The sequence below is a fragment of the Gouania willdenowi genome, chromosome 16, assembly GCF_900634775.1.
Source record: "Gouania willdenowi chromosome 16, fGouWil2.1, whole genome shotgun sequence".
NCBI classification, from domain to species: domain Eukaryota; kingdom Metazoa; phylum Chordata; class Actinopteri; order Blenniiformes; family Gobiesocidae; genus Gouania; species Gouania willdenowi.
In genome coordinates, this window is record NC_041059.1 from 13,143,178 (window position 1) to 13,166,600 (window position 23,423).

The 23,423-nt window shown below is 41.2% G+C and overlaps 1 protein-coding gene across 2 annotated transcripts; it reads right to left on the minus strand.

Annotated features, from left to right (window-relative positions):
* Positions 1 to 5,066: 5,066 nt before the first annotated feature.
* On the minus strand, positions 5,067 to 22,494 carry LOC114477645 (potassium/sodium hyperpolarization-activated cyclic nucleotide-gated channel 1). 2 transcript variants are annotated; one of them, XM_028470096.1, is made up of 10 exons: positions 22,025 to 22,494; positions 20,669 to 21,895; positions 13,691 to 13,897; positions 13,202 to 13,415; positions 11,773 to 11,934; positions 10,773 to 10,991; positions 9,535 to 9,681; positions 9,174 to 9,414; positions 8,918 to 9,082; positions 6,333 to 8,704 (listed from the first exon to the last, which is right to left on the minus strand). In XM_028470096.1, exons 2-10 carry the CDS (start codon positions 21,334 to 21,336, stop codon positions 6,333 to 6,335), a joined length of 4,395 nt encoding a protein of 1,464 aa, XP_028325897.1. In that variant the 5' UTR covers positions 21,337 to 21,895; positions 22,025 to 22,494. The 2 variants fall into 2 exon arrangements, with proteins under 2 accessions (XP_028325896.1, XP_028325897.1); XM_028470095.1 differs by having other exon boundaries at positions 5,067 to 8,704; positions 20,669 to 22,494.
* Between the last annotated feature and the right edge of the window lie 929 nt (positions 22,495 to 23,423).

Here is a 23,423-nt window from a genome sequence, read left to right on the forward strand (position 1 = left end):
AGAAGAAAGTTGGCTGGGCTTTGATCACAAATGGCACGAACAAGAACATATGAATTATGTTCAATGTGCCAAGAGACCATTAAATGGAAATCTAAAAAATAAAAAAAAAATCACAAAAAATTATAATTTACTCAGTAACGGTTGGGTAGAAATGTAATGAATTACTTTACTTCTTTTAAAACGTATAAGTACAAGTAAAATTATTGATTTAGGAATATAGTAAAAAAAAAAAAAAAAGTACAAATATCCATAAAAGCAACTTCATGTCACTTATCACTGGCATAGAAAATGTGCTTAATACTTTGCAATAGTATTTCTGTTTTCCAGTTAGCAGCTATGTCATAAAGTCACATTGTTATAAAAACCAACCTGTATTTTCATTTTATTTTTTTATTTATTTTTGTCAACCAATTAGTCATCATTTTTGTCAAATAAACTTTTTTCAATACAATAATTACTATAACAAGACTAAATGCAAACAAAATATGATGAAGAAGTATAAAATGCATGATATATACAACCAAACACTTTGAATGCAAATCTCTTATTTCTGAGAATTCTGTTGAATGGAATATCATCCTCTGTTGCAGTTCCTGGAGTGTTTAAAATGGGCTTTAAGCAACAATACAGACCGGCTTTTGTAAATAATCATACATTACCATTTTAATGAAAGCTCTACTTGTGCTGCAGTTTTCCACCTTGGCTAATACGCTGTTCTCCATGTGCAGTAAATCACATGCATTCACTGCATAAACCTGAACCTCACTATTCCCTAAGGAAGTTTATGCTGCAGTCAGAAATGTTATTACGACCAGCAGTAACAAAATAGTTCTTGGGTGAAGTACAAAAATATAGTGCAAAAATAAAGAAGTCATTAGGGATAATCTGACAATTAGAATAATTGATCACTTTCATTATGTGGATTAATGTTGGGCAGGTCTACGAAGCCAAAAGTTACTGACAATGTATTTAGTAGGTAAAAAGTAAATTTTCTAATGCATTTTCCCCCAATATTTTATATAAATGTCTTAGTCATGGCACCTGATAGCTATAATTAAAGTTAATCATTAGAATCAGAAAAAAAATTGACAATACTAATGCTTTGAGCATTATTCATTGTTGTAATGTGGACAGTTTAGAAAGATAATCACTATTTGTTGCACAAAATTACATCCGGTTCTCATTTCCATTTTGTTTCTTTGTAATTCAAGACTCTCTGAAGGTTAAGGCAAAGCAAGGCAAGGCAAATTTATTTGTATAGCCCATTTCATACATACCTATAGGAACATTTAAAAGCAGCAGTAAAAACATTAAATCTACAATAAAATGATTAAAGATCTCCCTCTCAGTCATACGCAGTAGAGAAAAAGATGGTCTTTAACTTTGGTTTGATAAATGTTCACATGTGATGCTGGTATAGACCGAAATATTTAACAAATATTATCACCAGGTGATGTAGAACAAGAACAAGTAAAAAGTCTCTGCTCTTTGTAAAATATGCGGATCGGCGAATGCAGCAGCCCGCTTCGGCCGATGCCGATACACTTGAAAAACGCAAAAAATCGGCCGATGTATATCGCCAACGCTGACTTCAGTTTTTTCCACTTCTTTGCAGCATAACAACTAAAAGCAGCATCACCATGTTTGCTGTGAACTCTGGGCTCCACTATCTGACCTGTGTCCATAAATCTGAGAGACCTCCTGGGTTCATACCTGACTAACATCTCACTAATGGATTCTGGACCAAACCCATTCACAGATGTATACACCAGCAGCAGAACTTTAAAGTCTATAGTTCAGGAGAGTTTTCACTGTGAATGAATACTCATCATGCATGGAAGGGCAGTTTGCTCCCCTCTGAGTTAAAGTGAGCAAAGGCTTCCCCCTGAGCCTATTTCAGAGCTGCAGTGCCAGGGCAGCAATTACACTCCTGTTCATCCCCCACCACCACCTCCTCTATTCATGGCTGCTAATCCTAATTAGGATGCCACCATTAACCTCTTCTACATCATCTCCTGGCTCCACTCTGAACTCCTCCCACACACAAACCCCAAACACGTTCCAGGTCCACCTCTTCTCTAAATACATTGTAATGATCAACAATTTATACCATCCTACCTGACACTGCCAGTTTTCCATCCTACTGTTTGTGTGCTATTGCCGTCTAGTGGCCATTGTTTGAAAGGCAGGTATAAATCTCAGCTCATTGCAGAAATTATTGCTCAAAACTCACTTTAGAAACTTCACAAACAATTTCCCAATTGTTAACAAAATACAGTAGATTTTGTTTTCCCTCTTTCCTTTAATTTTATTATATTACGAGAGCATAAAAATACAGTGGACACTTTCAGACACCATGGATTGATACATCTTTTGCCGCTCACAATTAAGATTTGTATGCTACAAAGCAAGGAACAAAAGACAGAAGGTCAAATGTATTCCTTTTGAACGCTCAAGAAATGGTAAATAAATATAGTAAATAAAATAATGAATAAATATAGCAAATAAATAATAAATAAAAGTCAATAAAGAAAGCCTCCCTAGGGACTTTTAAAATACAATCATAAATAATACAAACCAATCATTAGGTCTAATAGGACAGTGGTGACAAAGACTGACTCTTGTATTTTCAGTTCATGATCTAATCAAGATCATTTCCAACATCATTTTTATGATGATCATTTTAAATAAAAAATAAACATTATAAACCCCATTTTTGAATGCTTTCATTTGTTAATTTTCCACTCTCTCTCTCTCTCTCTCTCTCTCTCTCTCTCTCTCTCAAGTACCCCCTGTAATGCCATTGCGTACCCCTAGGGGTACACATACCCCCATTTGAGAAATACTGCAATAGGACATCCCCAACAGAAAGTATACATAGAGAATTACAGTCATTCAACCATTCCTTCTGTCTGTAAAGGGTCAACATATCTGATCTGATCTGGTGCATTTCCACTGGGATTAGCAAACGTTCAGCCAATCCTCTTTAAATATTGTAGGTTACACTCACTCTCCCATTTTTATATTCATACTGTGGGACTTTTTAGACAATAGGCCTTTATAGATTTTGGAGATGACACCCCTACTCGATTTATCTTTATAAACAACAATAAAAAATTACCAATGTGGGGGTCACTAAGGTCTGTTTCCTTTCTGATGTTGTGTTCGAATCGGCGAGGAATCTATAAAAATCAGTTCTTTCAAAGCCATATAGTCTTCCCTCAACTTTTCAAAGTTTTTAAATTGTCCTTTTTCTGTAAGAAGGTGTGGCATGTAACGTTATCAAAATCCATGATTTAAATCTCTTATCGATTACATTATGCTTAAACGCACACCATTGAATTATCTGTATACTCTTCTCTCATCATGTTCTGGGACGTTTTGTTCCTCAAAATAGCAAAAACAAAAGATAGAGATGATTTAACCAGCAAACCCAAATCCATTCTGTTATTATGAATATATTCACAATTCTGCTATTTGTTGGAAATAACAGGGCAGTGCATATTGGGTGAATAAAATATTTCAACAGCCACATCAGTTGAAAGACAGGAAAGGATTTCTGGAGAATTGATAGGAGCGAACGAGAGGAATAATGAAAGGAGAAATTGAAGGCAGCTATGAGTGTATTCATGAGTGTATTAAGACTACTACCTGCAGAGCTGAATGTGGTTCATTATTTGGTTCTTTTCAAGGACAGCTGAGATTCAAAAGCTGCACCCACACTTAGAAGCTTCCCCTCAGAGGTGAGACCACCTGGTGCAGGATCCAAAGAGTTCAGAGAAAATTGAACAAGAACCATTCAGCTCAGCTCACACAACAGGACATTTTACCCTCTAGTCAGAGTATAAAAGCAAGTCTTGAGGTCTACATTAAATACAGTTTTCACTGCTGCTCACTGGATTAATGATATAATGTGGAAATCAAAATAAAAAAGAAGAAAATATTAAATTCAAACTGTAAAACAACGTTGATTCAAAACTATTGGTGTATAAATTATTTCATCTAAATACATGCAAATGTTTTTCTTCTTGCGTATATGACAGCTTCATTATATTAATTTGACAATTGTGGGAATATTTTTTCATTCAAATACCTTCCTAAAATAATATATATTTAAAATGATGTAGATTTTTACACAAAGGATCAAAGATGTTTCTGCGGGATCTCATTTAAAAACACTATGTTTTCTTTCACTAATACAGAACTAATTCTGGTGACAGACACAGCGTACTTTTCTACACTTTGGGTTTTGAAAATGTGTGTATTGTATGCAGCAGTTAACAGTTTCCTCTCATATTATAGGATGACTTATTATAACTTCTATTCTGCCTATGAAGTGAATTCAGCGGGGGTGTTTCTGAGCCCATTGATGAACTGGTGCCATGTTCATGGGGTTTCCCTTTATGGGCCTTAGGTAGGTTAAGGATGGAGAGAAAAACGAGGCATTCTGGCTTCTACAAATGAAAATTTCTCGAGGTGTGTTGAATTAAATTTGGAGTATTAGCGGTGTCGCTATTCATGCAATCTTGGCATCAGCCCTCCGGCACTTAGCATGGCACACAAATCCTGTGTGGGTAATCCTCAGGTACACTGATTTCCTCACACAGCCAAGATGCCTTTAAAACTCTCCAAAGTTGCTTCAGTTGGTCTAAAAATATATTAATTTTGCTGCACATGGTCATCAATGCCTTTGATATTTTGTTCTGGTTTGATCACTAATTCTATATATCAATAGGTGGCATTAAGTCGCGCAAAAAGGCTCCAATGTGGTGCATGTGTTGACAGGTGTGTTACAGAATGTTGTCTTACGCAAAATCAGTAAAAATAATTTTCCAGTGTCAACAAAGGTTTAAAAAAATGTATGTTGAAGAAATGTAAAGTTTCTAAGATGTGAAAGCTCAACTAAAACCTACTACTCATTAAGTTTAATAGAAATTGTTCTGTATTGCTGTGTCTGTGAGTACTTTCAAAAACACAAATTAAGTGTCTCACAAAAATGATATCGAAATCCCTTTTATTCTGGCATCCAGATATACACCATCATCATCATCATCTCAAACGTTGACACTGTTATTCATTCCCTTCACAGCCACACTGTGTCACCAGTCTGACATATTAGCTACTTCTGCTTTTCAAAAGCTAAAGCTGTGATAAATAAAAAATAAAACATTTGGTCCTTGAATATATAATCTAGGCAACATGGTATCAGGGGTTAAGATAGGAATGCTTTGTTGCTACCCACAGAAAACATCAAACATCACAGGAAATGTGCTGAAGTGATGCAGGGCGACAGGAGGAGGTTGCCAGCTGAACACCAGGCCAATGGCAGCAGAGAGCAGAGTGTCAGGGAAACTGAGAAAAAGGGAGCGAGTCAGTGAGTGTCGAAGGAGCATTTGGCAGCCCGAGCTGTTAAATCTGATGAAAGGATGTGGGAAAGAAAAATAAATGAAAGACAAATAGGCTAAAAAGTGAGAGTGCAAACATTAGAACCACACAGAGGCACGTATATACAAGAGAGTGACTAAGGTAGAGCAAAAAATAGAAAGAAAGAGAGAGAGAGAGCTACAGTGCAAAGCAGAGAAGTGTTATGAGTCTCATACTTTTACACACATATTCAAAAAAGCAAACATAAAAAAAGAAAATCACAGTTTTCCAAAAAACACGTCGTATATCTGAAAGCTTTGTATTGTTCAGTAAACTAAACACTACACACTGGGGACAACAAAACTACCAAAAGACTCCTCTTAATTGTTCAAATCTAGGATTTTCATCTTTACAGTAATTTGAAATGCTATATGTTTATGGTTATCATTATTATTCTGAAAATACTACACTTTGGTGAAGAATGGGAAGCAAGGGGGAGTTGGAGCCCAAAACCAACAAGAGTCTGCTCTATTGCCTGCATCTCACCATTTTTCTTGTTTTCTGGTCCTGTTACATTCTTAGGGTGAGTAAAATGGTTTGCAAGTATTGCTGTTTTCATCTCAACTTTCCAGACTCCAGACGGTCAAACGACACCATGTCGTTTGACCGTGACAAGCCTCAAACTTCAGCTCCCCTTCTTGCTCCAATATTCACTAACACAGTAATGTATGTGCACATTTTCATTTTTTTCACCCAGGAGATCTTCCTCTTTCTTGATTGATGGCTCTGTTGTAAGTCTCATGAACATCTGATTTTCTAAGACAATCACATTCTAAAGTGAATGCAAACAAGATGCACTTCTTCGTGTTGAAATCAGGGACTATGGTGACACAACTCTGTATTTTCATGGCTTTGCTAAAAAGCACAGGCCACATAATAAAGTTCATCTTCATGTGAAACCGTCTTTCCTACATGTTGGCAGGCAGTTTGTGTCTTAGTCCTTCTGAGTCTTTCCTGGCGAGTGACAGCTGAGGATCTTTCTTCCCACCTTTAGGGGAGGGGGAGTTGGCAGTGGAGGCTGTATGTGTTGTCTGGGCAGGTGGAATGATGGATGCCTGAGTGTTTTGGACAGGGAGTGTGCTGAGTGTTGATGAATATGTTACGGTAGTTGTGCTTGTTGGCATTTGTTTGGGGGAGTTAGAAGAGCTAGAATATTTAGTAGGAGAGGTGGAGGGAGACATAGGGGGATTGGTGGTGCTCTGGTTGTGGGCTGTACATGAAGGAGGGCTTGAAGAAAGGACAGGAGATGTTTGCTTCACAGGATGAACAGAGAAGGTTACTTTGGTTGGAGCGTTTGTGTTGGCAGGTGTTGGGGCAGACATTGGCGTTAGAGGTGATAGCTGTTTTGTGAATTGGCCTCTGGTTGAGCTGGCTGGAGCAGATTGGAGACTTGATATTGGACAATGTGAGACAGTTAAGGAAGAGACAGATGTCAAAGGGATGGGAGATGGTGTGGGGCTTAGGGTTTGGGTGGATGTAACCATTCCAATTGTCTGAGTTGTAGTTTGGGAAGTAGTTCGGTTGCGAGTGGGAGTCAGTATTGGTGAAGACACTGGAGTGAGAACAGGGCTTGGTCCAGATAATGGAGAAGCAGAGGGAGGTGTGTTGGATGTCTTGGTTCTTGGGCTCTGTGGATTAGGTGGAGAAGACACCAAGGAAGATGGTGGAGAAGAGGATGGAAGCAATGAGTTGGCTCCATATGACTGAGGTAGTGGAATAGATGTTGAAACTGAAGATGGAGGTGGTGTGGATGAAGGGGATGGAGAGGAAGAGCGTGAAGATGAAGTAGTTTTTGGTTTAGGACGAGGAGTTGATGAAAGCAACAGTGGGCTTGTGCCGGCCGAAGGAGGACTTGAGCAAGGTGGAGGAGAAGATGAACGAGAGGGGGGCATTGGAAGAGGTTTTGGACGAGCTGTCTGGGAAAGTATGAGTGTGGGAGATGAGGGAGTGGGTGCAGGGGAAGGTGAGGCAGAGGATATTGGGGTCTGCTTTGGAGAAGAAGAAGATGGTAAAGAAACCACAGAGGGGATGTTTGCAGCCATGGGCACTATGGCAGTGTGTGCTGCATGTTGTGTGGCAGTGTTTGCAGAGCTTGCCTGTGCTATAGAAGCTTGAGAAGGAACTGGGGCATGTGCTTGTGTTTGTGCATTTACTGCTGCAATGGTCATCAGCTGCCCTGATGGGTTAGAGGTCAGTATACCTGCACTGCCTCCTCGTGCTAACTGCCCCACCAGGAATGGAGCTGACAACAAATTACCACCAGAGGCCTTGCGATGGAGAGGTGGATGAGGCTGCATGGCAGCCCAGGAGCGGTGAGGCAAAGTGGGCTGTGAGGCCGACAGCAGCCGAGCCTCCTGAGTGAGTCTGCCCAGTGCTGGCAGACCCTGAGAGCAGTTTCCTCCATGACGTAACAGAGCCTCTTTTGCACCTTGTTGACTCACAGCAGAAGTGTTGGGATCCAAAACAGCACTGGCAACAGCTGTAGGGTTGGTCGTTAATACCTTGTGTATTGGTGGTGGTGGCCCTACCCCTGGTGGCGTTCCAATCGATCCAGCCATCACTAAAGGATGATCAGCTTGAAGGCGAAGGCTATAGTGAAGAGTCCTCCCTTGTTGGACAGAAGTCGGGACAGAGGAGGCTGGGGTGGGTGGAGTTTTAGCAACAGGGGGTGATGTCACCCCACCAGGGAGGCCCATGGTTGAGGGGGAGGCGGGGAATCCTCTTGGGGACAAGCCACCCATTCCTCCCATCGCCATCATCCCAATAAGAGAACTCACAGAGGGGCGAAGTGGCTGCAGCACAGGAGGGCGTGGAGGTGAAAGAGGAAAAGAAGAGGAGGGAGATGGAGAGATGAGAGGGGAGGGCAGGAAGAAAGCCCCGCTCAGGGCGTGCTGCTGCAGCTGCTGGAGCTGCTGCTGCTGTTGCTGCTGCTGATGCATGAGAGCAATAGCTACGTTACTGGTGGCAGCCGCTGTCTGCAGGGGAGCGTGTACCAGTGGTGCCCAGATAACAGGGCGGGGTCGTGGAGACACGGCGCCGCTTCCACCCATGATGCAACTTCTTCCAGCCGCAGCTGCCGCTATGGCGTCCTGCATAGCTGGCATGCTGTCGTGTTTTACAATCTGCTGCACCAGCATGCTATCGCAAGAACCAAGACTTCCTGCTGCCAGGCCTCCTGAAGCTCCTGGACCCCCCCCACCCCGGCCTCCTCCTCGACCCATGCTGCTTCCCAGAGATCCACCCTGAGACGACTTCCGCAAGAGTACAGAATTCTTCCTCCCTGCAAAGAAGATAGAGAAGAGAAATTAGGCAAAAGGAAAAAAATATCCAAACACCTGTTTATGGTCTGACACATTAGGTGTGAAGAGTCAATAAGAACAACCTTTGTTGTCCAAAAGATTTACAAATACTGGCTTGTTTTTTTTTTTTTTTTGCCCAAGAATCTTATAATGGATACAAGGTTGAATCAAGAATGTAGACATGCACAGGTTACCAATACGGTCCAATCGATCTACAGCAACTGTTTCAAAGGCACGCCGCATCATGGGATGTTCCTCCAGGACCTCATTGAAACTGTCCACGCTGAGGGAGTAGAGACGGCAGTATGTGTCAGCGCGGACACTGGCCGTTCTCCGCCCACGGGTCAACAAACAAATCTCTGACAAGAAGGGAGAAGAGATGATGCCATGATATCACTGTGTATGTTCACCTAAACCTCTCCTTAGTGTAGGACTGCTAATAAATTTCACCTCCAAAGTATGACCCATCACTAAGCTTGGTCTCTTTGTTTCCTCGTGTCAGCACGCTGACTCGGCCATGCTGGATGAAATACATCTTGCGCCCAACTGTACCCTCACGGATAATGAAGTCTGATGGCTGAAACACTTCGAAGCGGAGCTTTGTTAGCACAGCGGTAACAAAGTTTGGATCGGCATTGGCAAAAAGGGGCATATTGGCCACGAGGCTGCGACAGTTAAAGCTGACTATCTCCTTTATGAAGACAAACAAAGAGAACAAATTACAAAAATATGGACTTTAGTACAATCTCTTGGAGGCATGATCATGGCCTATATGCATGAAGGTACAAGTTTGTTTTTGGCTCTACTTTACCTCTTTAAGTGGCTCACTAAGTTCACCCAGGATGTTCTCTTCATCAAACATTTTCCCCTGGAAACGGTGCTCATAGTACTCGTGGATCTTTTGCCGAACATCTGCAGGAAGCTTATGGAACGACATGTACTGCTCCACTTGTTTGTACTGCAACAACAAAATTAAACACATTCAGTTTCCTTTGGTTCACATATTTAATTTCTTAAAATACACTCCCTGTAGATTTAACTTCAAAGCTATCTAATTCACTGCTTTTACTGATAGAGTAATTACCATCATCATTTTGTAAAGTGGCTTTCAGGTATAATGCCTCAGTGGAGGGTTAATTTCCTGTCTAATGCAGTTTGCAAGAACATGAAAATATCATGAACCTAAAGGTGCACATACAAGCATGTGATCATAGGAAGAGCTGCCTGTTTAGAAATGTATTCAGCAATTTTTAAACTTTGAACCTAGTGTTAAGTATATGCAGATAGTACGGTCTGATTTACAATCAGCCCTCTGTCGAAGATTCTTTTGGAATGAAATGCCAATGCGATGGACTGGTGACCTGTTTAGGGTCCGTCCTATATAACATTCAACTCAGATAAGCTCCATCACACCGTAATCTAATATCAAATCATAGCAATGTTTAATTTGTTTGGTTCAAATCTAATACGCCAGAGTTCCCCCTCTTGACAAACATTGAGAAACATGCCTTACAGTAGATATGCAAAGTTATCAACAGAATTTGAAAACACTGTGATTTATCATTTCATGTATTTAAAAAAAAAATGATTACAGATCTTTCTAAATAGTTTTATGTAAATAATAATCATACCGTACAATGGACACACATCCTGTCCCCGGAATCAATAACCTGGCATCACATCTGCCTGTAAATTCTCATTGATTGTATTTTAAGTAATAATATTGGTCAAAAAGTACTTTAAATGTGTTTTTTTTTAAAATAAATAAATATGCATATATTTTGTTTATTGGTAATACATTAAACACATTTTGTTATATGCTTTTCCTCTGCAGGTGGATTTCAACATTTAAATAACTTTTTAAAAATTTGGTTAGGACTTAATTACTAAGAAAAAATACAGTATATGTTTTGAGATTGTTATTTGTATTATGCTTTTGGCACCTTATCAGTAAATTACTGGTTGTACTATAGCTCAAAATTGAGCATAGAACTGTTGCACACATTGAGAAACAGCTTTATTGACTGAAGGATGGAAGCCATTAATCACCTTTTCCTGATACTGTCGCCGTGAAGAGTCCAGTGATTGTATGAGAGCGGTGGCATGGCCGATGAACATGGCATAGCAGGTGGCACCTACAATCATACTGAGCATGGTGAGCCACACATCCGTCATCCCCTCCGGAGCCTGAGCGCCGTAGCCAATACACAACATGTGGCTCATGGCTTTGAATAGAGCATAGGAGTACTGCACGCCCCACGTGTCGTTCTGGAAGTGGGAGACCAGCAGAGAGGGCGACAGCCAGTGAAGGAGTTCTGAGTGTTAAATGAAGAGGTGCTGCAACAGTGAACTGGGCTTTTTTTAGTCGGGTTACAGGAATTCTCTCCACTTAATGTCAATCAGCCGTTCAACTTCAGGAAATACAGCTGAGATCATAACATAAAACAGCTGAGCAATTTACCTGTCAAAACCCACCCAGTTAACACGTCAACTAAAATGATTAGCTGGAGAGCAGTTAAAATGACTATTGAATATAAAGCTGTGATGATGGATTACTTTTTGAACCTCCACTAAAACTACAAAAAGGAAAAATCAATTTAGGCAATTTCCTACCTGATTATTATAAAAATGGTTAAAGTTGGATGAAGGGCTTTCTCTGGGGGAAAAGCCCAGCATCAAGCTGCTTAGCAACTGTCACTCAGGCAACCAATGGAATATGACTCAGCTATTCCTACAGCAGTGTATGTGCATCCACTGTGTACACACAAGACAAGATCTCCAGCAAATCCCAAGGCATTGTTCCATTTGTGTGCAGGCACAACTCTACCTGATCTTGATAGAGTTTTTATGAATTAGAAATCTCTCTCTTGGTTTTCATGTCATATTCTAACTGGAGCCAGTAACAAGGCTAGGTTTTGTGTGCATCAATGCACTTCATTTATTGGTGGGTTGTTTTTTGTTTGCTCAATTTCATCCAACAATTATTTTTTTTCATTCAAGCATGTTAAAAATAACCTGCTAGCATTCAGCCTGTTGGGAAAAGACTCACCACCATCAGGTTCTTGGAAACCCAGCAATCAGGTGGGAAGTCCTGCAGCATGGGGACCAAAAACTGGAGGCAGCCGTCCCAGTGGCACAGCAGCAGCATCATACCAATCAGGTTCACTATTCTCACCATGGCACTGGCCAAATCATAGGTCATGTGGAAGATCTGCAAAGAAAGTATAATAATGTTTAAAAGCCTGTTTAACATTACCAGCAGGTTGAATTTTATGAGCTCATTTATGTCATTCTTGCCATGATTTTTTTAATCACCCTAACCCATTCACAAGTCTTTTAGAGACTCTTTATTAAAAAGTGTTCTTAGAGAAACCGCATTATTATCATCATCATCACAAGCACAATACTCCAAAGCATGAATGCACTTGCAAAAAAGCATTCCATTTCATAAGACACCTGCAATGAGTCACGGATGAAAGCTGCACTGCAGCATTTTTGCTGTAAAAGAGTGTTTTTTACATACAAGCTCCCAATAAACAAAGATCACAAAGAATATTTTATTAACTAAATATGGCAGATTGTAGATTTGCATGATCAAAAGTCTGTCACGGTTGGTAAAGTAGCTAAAGTATACTGTCGTGTGTAGTTCCTTTTTAACATAAAAGGGGGGTAATTATTTTTGGAATATTCCATTACATTTTGGAGGGGATCCAGATCAATTCTGGATCCATTTTTTAAAAATACAAAAATTCCTGTCTCTTATCTTTGGCAAAATTTCAAAAATGAATATCTTGATTCGTAATTAACCGATCTTTATAATATTTGACTCAGTTATGTTGGGTTGGTTCCTCAATTACCCCACCAAGTTTAATCTGGATCAAATCTTGATTGTGCATTTCATCAGTATTTTTTTTTTAAAAATGGGCATGCCAATACATTTGGACGTACGGTATCGTTATTAATGGGAATAGAAATTTATTCCAACCATTTAAAGTGTGAATGGTAATGGTACCATTAAAAGGATCTCTGATCCAAATAACTGCCAAAATTTTGCAAAGAGGACATTTGGTATTTGGTGGAGGTTTGCGCTCTCCGATTGTTTTAGGCTGTTTTGATGCACAAACAGTAAGCTCAAGATTTGGTTTGATGGGTTGTGTTTTAAAGCTCCTACCAGGGCTAATGCAGATCATTAGGTTCTTTACAGTTGGTCTTCATCACCTGCTTTCAGACTGGGAAGTCATAGAAAATAGTGTCAAGAACTTGAATTTGAAAATTCAAGATACACTGCGTGTAATATCTTCAGGTATATAGTCATTTGTGTGATATAGTCATTTAGTAACCTACCCTAATCATGAATTTCTTACTTTCTTTTTAAGTTGGATATATCATTATTATCAACACTTCACAGGACTAAAATGAGTTTTCAACAAGTCTAAAGTTTACAGTTGAGGCAAAATAAAGTTGAGTGAGACATGTACCTCCTCCCATTGGTGGATGTACCGGATCAGTCTGGACAGGCGGAGAAGCCGAAGTAGGCTCAGGATTTTAGTGAAGCGAACTATGCGCAGCGCTCTAGCTGTCCTGTAGACTTCTGAGTCCAAACTGTCCACCATGAGGAAGATGTAGTCCACTGGAATGGAAGACACAAAATCCACGAGGAACCAGCTCTTCAGGTAGTTCTGGCGGATTGCCCTGGATTAAAAAATCATGATGAAGATTCATCGTTTGGCAATCAAACAATGCAGGAGAGAACATTCCTGGACCGTAAACATATTTCATTAACATTCAATAGGAAAACATTGGAATCTGAACAAAGCTCTGGCTGCACATCAGTCTGTAACATCTCACACATGATTATGTTTGATCACAGCTTTAGGTAGAATAAATTCATGGAAAGTGGCTGAAATAATATTGTACATCTGACATGCACACAACAACTTCATCGTACCACAAACTGAAGCACTGACCTGGGGTCCAGCAATATCTCAGTGTTGTCTTCTTTTACAATCCCCGTCCGAAAGTTGAGAACCAAATCAACCATGAAGAGTGTGTCAGAGACTACGTTAAAGATGATCCACGAGGGAGTATTCTCATCTCGAAAGAAGGTGATGCCCACTGGCAGGACAATGAGGTTTCCCATCATCAGCACTAACATCAACAGATCCCAGTAGAATCTGAAATAAAGAATACGTACTCTCCTAACGTTAGCAGGAGTTAGGGTTCAAGTGAACATCTAAAATATCTTTAAGTTTCATTTTGCAGAGGAAAACCTTTTTTTTCTGTATGTAGTCTATGCAGAGGTTTTCTCCAAATGTTAGAGGGAGTTTTCTCCAGTAAAATAATATGGACAAACCAACTTTAAATGGTCTAAATGCTTTGGCAAAGAAGGTTTCAACGTGGTATGAAATTTTGACTTTTTTCTCACAGTTACAGATATCTCAGTTCACGGGTTTTTAAAGTGTGAAGCATGTCCCACAGAAGCCGTTCAGCACAACGTCAAACTATTTCCACCACATTGCAACAAGTAGAATGGGACAGCCATCAGAAGACCAGTCACTTCTCAATGATATTTCTCCAGAATTCACACCAATTTTACATGGAGGAGTATTTTTTCAGTCAAAATTGTTAAATGTATTTAACGAGGCCACAAATGGTTTTATTTCAGGTGAGCCAGGTCAGAAAACTCAGAGTGAAATATCCACTAATTCTGCTTACAAGCATTGAATAAATAAGGACCTTTCAATAAGGCTGCATGGTGTTGTTACTGGTCCCCTTCGCCGACCCGCCTTCCATCCAGCACTGGACAACGCCCCGCGTACGCTGGGTCGCCCATCCGACCCGACCCCCGGCGGCGGCTGCTCCTCCAGCCGCAGCACAAGCCCAGCCCCGCTTCGCACCCCAGCCCAACCGACCCAGCCCTTAGAGCCAATCCTTATCCCGAAGTTACAGGTCAACTACTGTCTGCATACTCAATCAAAAGACAAGGGAGGCTGACCCGACTGCCACTAGAGGTGCTTGACGTGAAAGTTACAGGTCTAGTGCCCCTAGTGGCCAAAAGTTACACAGTGTGCCTTTTATGCTGTGTTCACAGCAGATACGTCACGAAATGTCCGTACGTACGATGCGACCCAGATGCGAAATCTTTCCAGTGCGGCGTGATCCGCACGTCAAGCGCCTTGGCCGTGCGAGCGCGCTCCCGATTTTATGCATATCCACACACCCGCACATTCGCAAGAGTTGAAAATGTTGAACTCCTGCAGCTGTTTCGCATGACGAAAGCCAATCAGAGTCTTTGTTGAAGATGACGTCAGGCCGTCAACACAGACACCGGTCTGTTCACCCATTCAACCATGGAGTAGAAGCTGTGTGTGACCACATGGAGCTGTATGACACAGCCTTTATAACCAGGACAGGACTAGGAAGGATTTGGCGTGGAGGAGAATCAGCGAGGAGGTGGTAGTAGCAGGTAAAAGTTCTCTCTGTAGTTTTTATCTTTGAAAGTAGGCACTGAGCTAGGATAGCATTAGCCGCTAATCACACCGGCTTTTTTCACTGGTGGTTTATGTTTGTGAGAGGAGAAAAAGGTAGTGAAACTCACAGAGTTGGATGTGTCGCTGGTGGACGGTGATTCGCTTCAGACGTAGATATGATGCAAATGGGGACATTTTTTTATCCTGCGGAACGTTTCGTGCGGCAGATGCGTCCGCTGCCGCAGAAGACGCATTCGATGTGAACGCAGCATAAGACTATTGATCAATGACCTCAAAAATACATTATTTTTGAAGCTTCACTCTTCTTTCAGCCAAAAATGTCAGTGTCATTTTAACAAATCTGCCACAAAAAAAAAAAACCTCATTACAGTAGTTAGAACTTAGAAGGCTTAGAAAACAACAGAAATGAGATGGAAATAGACAAACTGCACAAAAAAGAGAAGGGAAACAATAAGCAACCTGGAAAATGCCAAAACCAAACCTTCATCCCTGTGGCGCTGTGAAAAAAGCCTTTACATTAATCTTCAGGAAACCTTTCTTCTTATTCAGATGTTCAAAGTGATTAAAGTATGACTGATGTGCAGTTCCAGTCATCAGGAGAGAACTCCCATCATTCCTCTGTCTCTTTTCAGCCTGATCCTGTGATCCATCACTTTAACTGGTTAGAAATGACTGTGTTGTTCTTCTGTCTGTCCCCGTATGTCTCATTTAGGCTCTTTGTTTGACTGAGAAAGTACACTCCAGCTCTGTGGTCGATTGTTACTGAGTGCTAATTTAGTAACACAACCTCATAGTGTGACGCTACCACTAGACTGAGGAAGATTAGGGGAGCATGAGTCATAATTCTCACACGCACACACACATACACGCACACACAGACACAAACTTGTCAAAATGAGAAGCGCCCCACATCCAAATCACTGTCAATGAAAACATAAACACTAATGTCTATTTTGATGTTGTGGAAGCAGATTTATTCCTGACCTTGAGAACCCGCTTAGTTACCTCCGATAACAGAAAACAAGTCAGCAAATCACATCCTACGACACTGCCTTGTGTCTGTCTGATCTTTCCAGACGCTGTATTTTAAAGTGTCTCTGCTGAAAAACACTTAAGAAAACTTTGAGACTAAACTGTTTCCATAGAAGGACAGCTTGAAGGTTAGAATCAAGTGACTTATTCAAAAGGTGTAGTTTATAAATAAGAAATGCAGGGTTCACATTGCACAGGCCATAATAGATCAGAACATCACTACACTAATGTGTACCATTATAAATGGTTTATTGAATATAATAGAATAATGTCTTCCTATCCAAAGAAACCATAGCATGCGATGGATGGTTCAGGTGTCTTTTATACTGATAACGAGTTCAAACAGGTTCCATTAATACAGGTAACGAGTGGAGGACAGAGGAGCGTCTTAAAGAAGAAGTTACAGGTCTGTGAGAGCCAGAAATCTTGCTTGTTTGTAGGTGACCAAATACTTATTTTACTGAGGGATTTACCAATTCATTCATTAAAAATCCTACAATGTGATTTTCTGGATTTTTTTTCTCATTTTGTCTCTCATAGTTGAGGTATACCTATGATGAAAATTACAGGCCTTTCTCATCTTTTTAAGTGGGAGAACTTGCACAATTGGCGGCCGACAAAAATACTTTTTTGCCCCACTGTAGGTAATATGTTCACCCCATGTCTTTTGGTTTGTAAAGACAGATTTTAAGGTAATTTGACTCAGTTATGGAAGGGCGGTTCCTCTATTACAGCACAGAGTTTAACCTGGATCGGATCTGGATTCCGCATTTCATTGCGATTTTTATAGAAAATGGGGGTGCTCATATTTGGACCCACTGTATCGTTATTAATGGGGATAGAAATGTCTGACAAGCCAATAAAATGTGGATGATCATTGTACCATCATCAATGATCAGGGTACCATGATCAGGATCACTGATCCAGATAAATGCCTATTTGGCACTTGGCATAGGTGTGCGCTCACTGATTGCTTTTTTTTTTTTTTTTTTTTTTTTTTTTTTTTTAAAGCAGATCAACATTTCCCAACGCTTGGCCTAATGAAGTGCAACGTCAGGATATAATGAAACATTGCTCCTCATGTGGATCAAGTTAAATAAGTACGTCCACATTTTGCTGTCTTTAAATGTATCAAATATATGACTAAATAACTGCCTATTACAACGCAGACAAATTAATTTAAAGTTGAATTAAATTTTAAATGTTTGCACCTAAATGCATCAGCGTTGAGTAGGATAATAAATTGGCATTGTACATGTCACTGCACTCTAATCAGCCTGTGAGAGCTCCCTGCTCTGGTTGAGCTCTAATTCCAGTTTGAACTCACCCAAAGAGTTAAATAACAGTATTAAATGTGAGCAATGAAATTAATTTGTCACATCTCTGGACTCAAGCAACGTAGGTTAGAATGCAATACACTTTACACACAAACACACACTGGAGCACGCTGCTAACACGCATTCACATAGGAATTGCAAATGCAATCAAAGCAGCTCTTTCCGGCCTCATCAGTATTCCATTTCCAACATGAACAGGTGCTGGAGGAGAAGTGACCAGTATCTACCTGCTCAGCTGTTGTCACACCAAACACTAATTCTACTGTAATTGAGGCCAAGTGTCCCCTGAGTGGCCTGTGATTGGTTTTCTCACTCGCAGTTGGACAGATGTCGATTTCCAGCAAGTTTCCAATCAGATGTGCCAAAACGGGCCGACAAGAAAGCACAACAACAGCTTCCCATTACATGTAAGTTTACTGAGCACAGAGGTTCTCTTTAACAAACTGTCTCACTCTCTCTTGGTATGCCATGCTCACACATACAGTACATGTCTATATTGGAGCCTACACACTCACACACTGTTGTACTCAAGGTCAAAACCAGGACAAAACCCTATTAAGGGGCTTTAAAGTTAATCGCTCTCCCCTTCTTTCCTAAAAAGTTGGTTCCCAGACATGACTCCAGGAACTTTGATGAAAAGACAGAGGACTGAATTATGCATAAGGCCTACTTAAGGTGCATAATTTAGAATAGCCTTTACAATTTGAAAATGCATTGTAAATCTGCGTTAGGGTGTTTAACATGATAACAGGCATTAGATAATGTATCAATAAAAGACATAAGGCTGAGACTCACAAACCCATCATCCAATATATCACCTGTGAGCAGCCCACACAAAACAGCTCATGTGGGTGTTCATCAAATTGACAGGCTATATGACACCGTCAGTGCGTGTCTGTGTGCAGCTGATGAGACAAAACTGGGCCAGGAGCCCTTAGGGATCAAGTCACCCATTGTTACAGTCTGAAGATTTAGAATGCTCCCTCTGCTGTCCACCAGTTCAATTCAAGATGTTTCATATGACGATGCTAAAAAAAAAAACCCACCAACTCTGTCCTCCTATGACTTTTGTCATGTTCTGAGAAAAAAATCGTTTGGTGTATGAAATTTCAGCTTTGGTATCAATTAGGGCAATATTGAGATTCAAGATATATTAAGTTTTCTCTTTTGGTGATATAGAAAATGCAATATCGCAGATCGATATATATATATATATATACAGTATATATTATAGGTATTTTGTTTTAAAACACTCATTTTTGGAGTCGTTAGATGGTAGTTAGATAGATTTCTGAGTGCATCCTAACGCAGACCTTCCCCTAAACATCCACACGACATAACTCACTCACACATGCTGTCTCTTATAGTAGTAGTATAGTAGCATTAAATTTGGCATTCTTGCAGTTTTTGACCTGCTGATTTCAAATCTGGTGGGAGCCAGAGCCAACTCTCAGTAGGGTCGCCATATTGGGCAATTCAAAAAGGTGGCCACCCAAAAACAGGTTTTTTCTGTTACAAGCCAACAAAAAGTCACATATTTAAAATTAGAAACACATTTTTAAGGATCTGGACCTCAGGGATATGATGCCTATTTGAGAGAAACCTTGATTGATATCGCCATAATGGAAAATCCAATATGGCGACATTTACAACCAAGGCTGTCTTTAATTTACAACATAGAAGCCTGACATCCCAGATGAAGGCATCAACCAAGTCAACTGTTTAATAATAAATGTGTCTGTGTGGCATTTTGCATCAGCAAATTTATCCCAGAATTGTCTTTCTGTATAATATTGAGATATGAGTTTTTGGTCCATATCGCCCAGCACTAGTATCAATGGCATGTTATAGTGAATTCTACAGATTGATATTGAATCGCTCAAACCAGAGAAAACAAAGATGTTTCTGTCAATTGCTGATAAGGGCCTCGTGCTGTGTTCATCTGTTGTTTGTGTGATGACATTTTACCTCATTTACATGGAAGAGCACTTGTACCTTTAGGCTAACTTTCTCCTCCCATAGAGGGGGGGGTCTAACTGTATTGTACCATCTGGAGGCGATGTTCCCTCTTTCCACAGCAGCTCACTCTCTGCCTGTGTTAAATGTTAATGGGTATTAGTTCACCTTTATTGTGTACTACATACACAAATTGTGTTCTCTGCCTTCAACCAACACATGGCCTGGGTTCTTTCTGCTTCATCCCCACCTCTCACATTTGACCCTTTTGACACTTTCTACCTTTGCCCTTCAATTCCTCATGAAATGTCCATCCATCTGAAGAATTAACACTTTACTTGAGAATTATACATAAGGATGACATTACGCTGTCATTATCTGTCAATAGAATGAATAAGGTGTCATGAACGCTGTCATTTAGTGTCATTCACTAAATTATGACACCTTTGGCGATATGATGGCATTTTTTGGGTAAGGTGGAGGGAGTGGGGTCAGGGTCAGGTATGGGTTAGGGTTAGCATTAGGGTAACAAAGGGTTAAGGTAAGGAACGACAATTAATGACACCTTATTCATGCTAATGACAGGTGTCATGTCATAATAATGACATCATAATGTCAGCCTTTATGTATAAAACTTCAAGTAAAGTTTTACTGAATTAACGTCACTTCTTTCATACTGCTGCTACCTGCATGTCATCCACTTGCAGGTGCTCTTTCTTCTCCCTCGGCCATGGGATGATCAGTTGATGATCTGCTTCATTTTCTTCCTCTGATCACATTCAAAGCTTATTTGGATTCATATTTCAACCCGTTCATCAACCATTATCTTCTATCCAGCTCATTCCCACTGCCTACACTACTCTACCTTACGTTTGTAAGTACATTTGAACAGAATGATAACATTTTGTCCATTAATCATAATTACTGTTGCTCCTCCAGAAGTCTGATATTTATTTATAACTTTCATATTGAGTCCTAACCCTAATATGCAAATCTTTGGAAAATCTTTGGAAAAGGGCACTGTAGTTCAGGACTTGATTATGGAGAACATGCAATCCCAAAATTAGAAAGCAGATCAAACTCAGTGTGTGTGTGTGTGTGTGTGTGTGTGTGTGTGTGTGTGTCTCACCTAAAGTCACTGTAGGGGTGTATGATCCATGCTCCTGCTGATTTCAGCCTCTCCTGCTCCATGGCCACAGCTTTGTGGGATCCAAACATCCTGAGGCTGAACTTGTTGACCCCTGGCTGCAGCATGGCTCCAAACTGTCTCTGGATGAAGGTGCTCTGGTTGGAGTTGCTGTAGTCCTCTCCGTCCAGCCCCATGATGCCAAACCCACTCATGAGCCCGGACTGACCCATCATCTCGGGGCTCCCTGCAGCGGTGGTGTTGCAGGCTGTGGTGGTGGTCTCTGCTCCTGTTGCCACCACCATGACTCCAGTCCCGATGGAGGAGGTGGAGGCCAGGGCTGTGCGGGGTGTGGTGAAGCCCACTGAGCGTGGGGGAGCAGGGTGGTTGGTGGAGGAGGAGGAGGCTGGTGGAGGCGGCAGGGTCACCGGGGTGGTGGGTGTTCCTGCTGAGCGGAAAGGAAGACCATCCCTGTTGGAGCTCATGATGGAGGGGCGGCGGCCGCGCCCCCCTAAGGAGCAACAGTCCTTCTCCCCCTCCAGGGAGGCCTGGGACAGTCTGTAGCCTGGGGAGGGCAGACTGCTCTTACTGCGCCGGTTTGAGTCTCCTCTGTTCCTTCGGGGCAGGCTGTCACCCCCAGAGCCACTGCCGGGGGTGCCCACCCCATCCATGGCCGCCCCACAGGTGGAGACTGATGATACAGACTATATAACCAGTCTCTCAGTTCACTTCAATGTTTAGTTAACTACACACACTCACCAAGTGACGGAATGCTCAGTTAAAAAGCAGAATTAATGAGTTTTGTATTTTTGGAGGGGAAGACTCACCCTCTGCCATCCTTACCCCCGTGCCCTTGGACAAAGCCCATCGGGCACCAGATCCTCCCTCAGCAGCCCCAGTAGTCCCAGTAGTCCCACTGTGTGTTCCTCTGACTCCTATGTGTCCTCACAGATGTGTGGCTGACATTCCCCCTTCCTCGTCCTTGAAATGCTGCTCTCCGCCCGAGGCCCTCCCTCTCCTCACCACAGCCGCCCTTAGCGCTCCGACGCCGGTCATGTTGGCACCAGAACCCGGTGCTGGTCTAACGGAGATAAACGGCGCTCGACGCTCCCGTCTTGTGTGCGTAGCCCCGGCTGTGTGTATACGTACAGACGGCTCACCCGCTTTTTGTGCTTTTCCAAGCATGTGTCATTATGTAAGGGGTGTTTTGGGGTGATGTGGGACACCCATCTGCGGATGAATGACAAGGATACTTCAGAGGAGACTAATGGACGCGCGCACTCCGAAGCGCTGATATTTAATAAGACACGCACACAAATGCCCGCCGCCGACAGAAAACACAAAGAGGTGATGTATTACCTCCAACCGAGCCCATGTTTTCAGCGAGTCCTCCCTCACGTTGTCATCCATAGACAGAACATCATCTTCATCAGCACCGACACCAACAAAACGTCTCCAAAGCAGCGCCGCTGGATGAACTTGAAGCTCTGACCCCAGAAACACAATATTACCACTTCTCTCCACTTTCAGTCAAACCGTGTCGACATCACATGGATCCTCCGTCCTCAGCACACACTGACTGCTCATTTAAAAAGGCAGAAATCCGCGTTATAAAGGCAGAGGCTGCGAGAAGAAGAAAATAAAAATAAAACAACTTGTTGAGCCTTTAAGGCGCGCGGTCCATGATGAGAGCCAATGAAGTCCCCGGATCCACTACTCGAGATCCAGCACGTCCGCAGAGGCACGCGGCGCCTGCAAACGCTATATTAAACAGATAAACGCGTGCGTAAAGGTCTGGGTCTGGTCGGCCTGTTGCCATGGCATCCGCATCTCCATCATCCGTCCCCCAAGGCCGCGCGCCAGGCCAGCGCAAGACGCACGCATCCCTCCCAGGTACAGGGCGCGCGTCACCCACAGGACTGATGACGAAACTTTATTTAAAAAGAGTGAATGACTCGTTGACAACGGACAGGATTCACCACAGCTGGCCACGGATTAAAACCTACAGGGAAATATATTTAAGGCATATAACTGATTCATCTACTGTTTGGGAGATGTCTGAAGTAGATGACTTTATGTTGGCTTTTATTCTAAATCACAATAGATAAACGTTTTAAAAGTAATTGCCAAATTTGGGCAACATATAAGGATTAACAACTATTAATAGCAAAATGTAATCAGTTCAGATATTCTTATACTGCATTTTACTTTAAATAGATCTATATTTGAGAAAGTGAAAGTAGAATTGTTTGAGATTGTGTGTGTGGTGGTTTAATTTGAATATTAATTATCATTATTTAAGCTCTTTGAGCTTACTTCCTCTTCCTGCACTGTACATCTATTTCTGTGATATTATATATTGTTTTTTTAATTGTACAAAATAGATTAAAAAAAAAAATAATTCAAATAAAATAAAATAAAAAAAAAATAAATAAAAAAAAATATATATATATGAGTAATTTAAAAAAAAAAAGTTATTACGAGACATTTCAGGCGACCCCATTTTTTTTCTCCAGGCGACCACACATGGGGTTATGACACCAAGGTTGAAAAACCCTAAGCTATAGTGTGCAAATAACTATTTTCTATTTACATCAAAGACTATTTGGTCTTTGGCCAAATCTGCACCAATAGTCTCCTTCAAATAATAATAAGACTAATACTTTGACATTTAATGCTACATTTCTCATACTTTTTTGTTTTGAGTTTGTTTTGGTCTTAAACACAGTTCGTGAATCGATGTAAATTACTAAATTTA

Excerpts from the sequence above, each read along its gene's own strand:
- LOC114477645 (XM_028470095.1), bottom strand. The coding sequence starts at position 21,336 with ATGGATGGGGTGGGCACCCCCGGCAGTGGCTCTGGGGGTGACAGCCTG. Across the intron at positions 13,898-20,668 it reads CACCCCTACAGTGACTTTAG|ATTCTACTGGGATCTGTTGA; the intron begins GTGAGACACACA and ends TCTTTATTTCAG. Across the intron at positions 8,705-8,917 it reads AGATCGATTGGACCGTATTG|GGAGGAAGAATTCTGTACTC; the intron begins GTAACCTGTGCA and ends TCTTCTTTGCAG.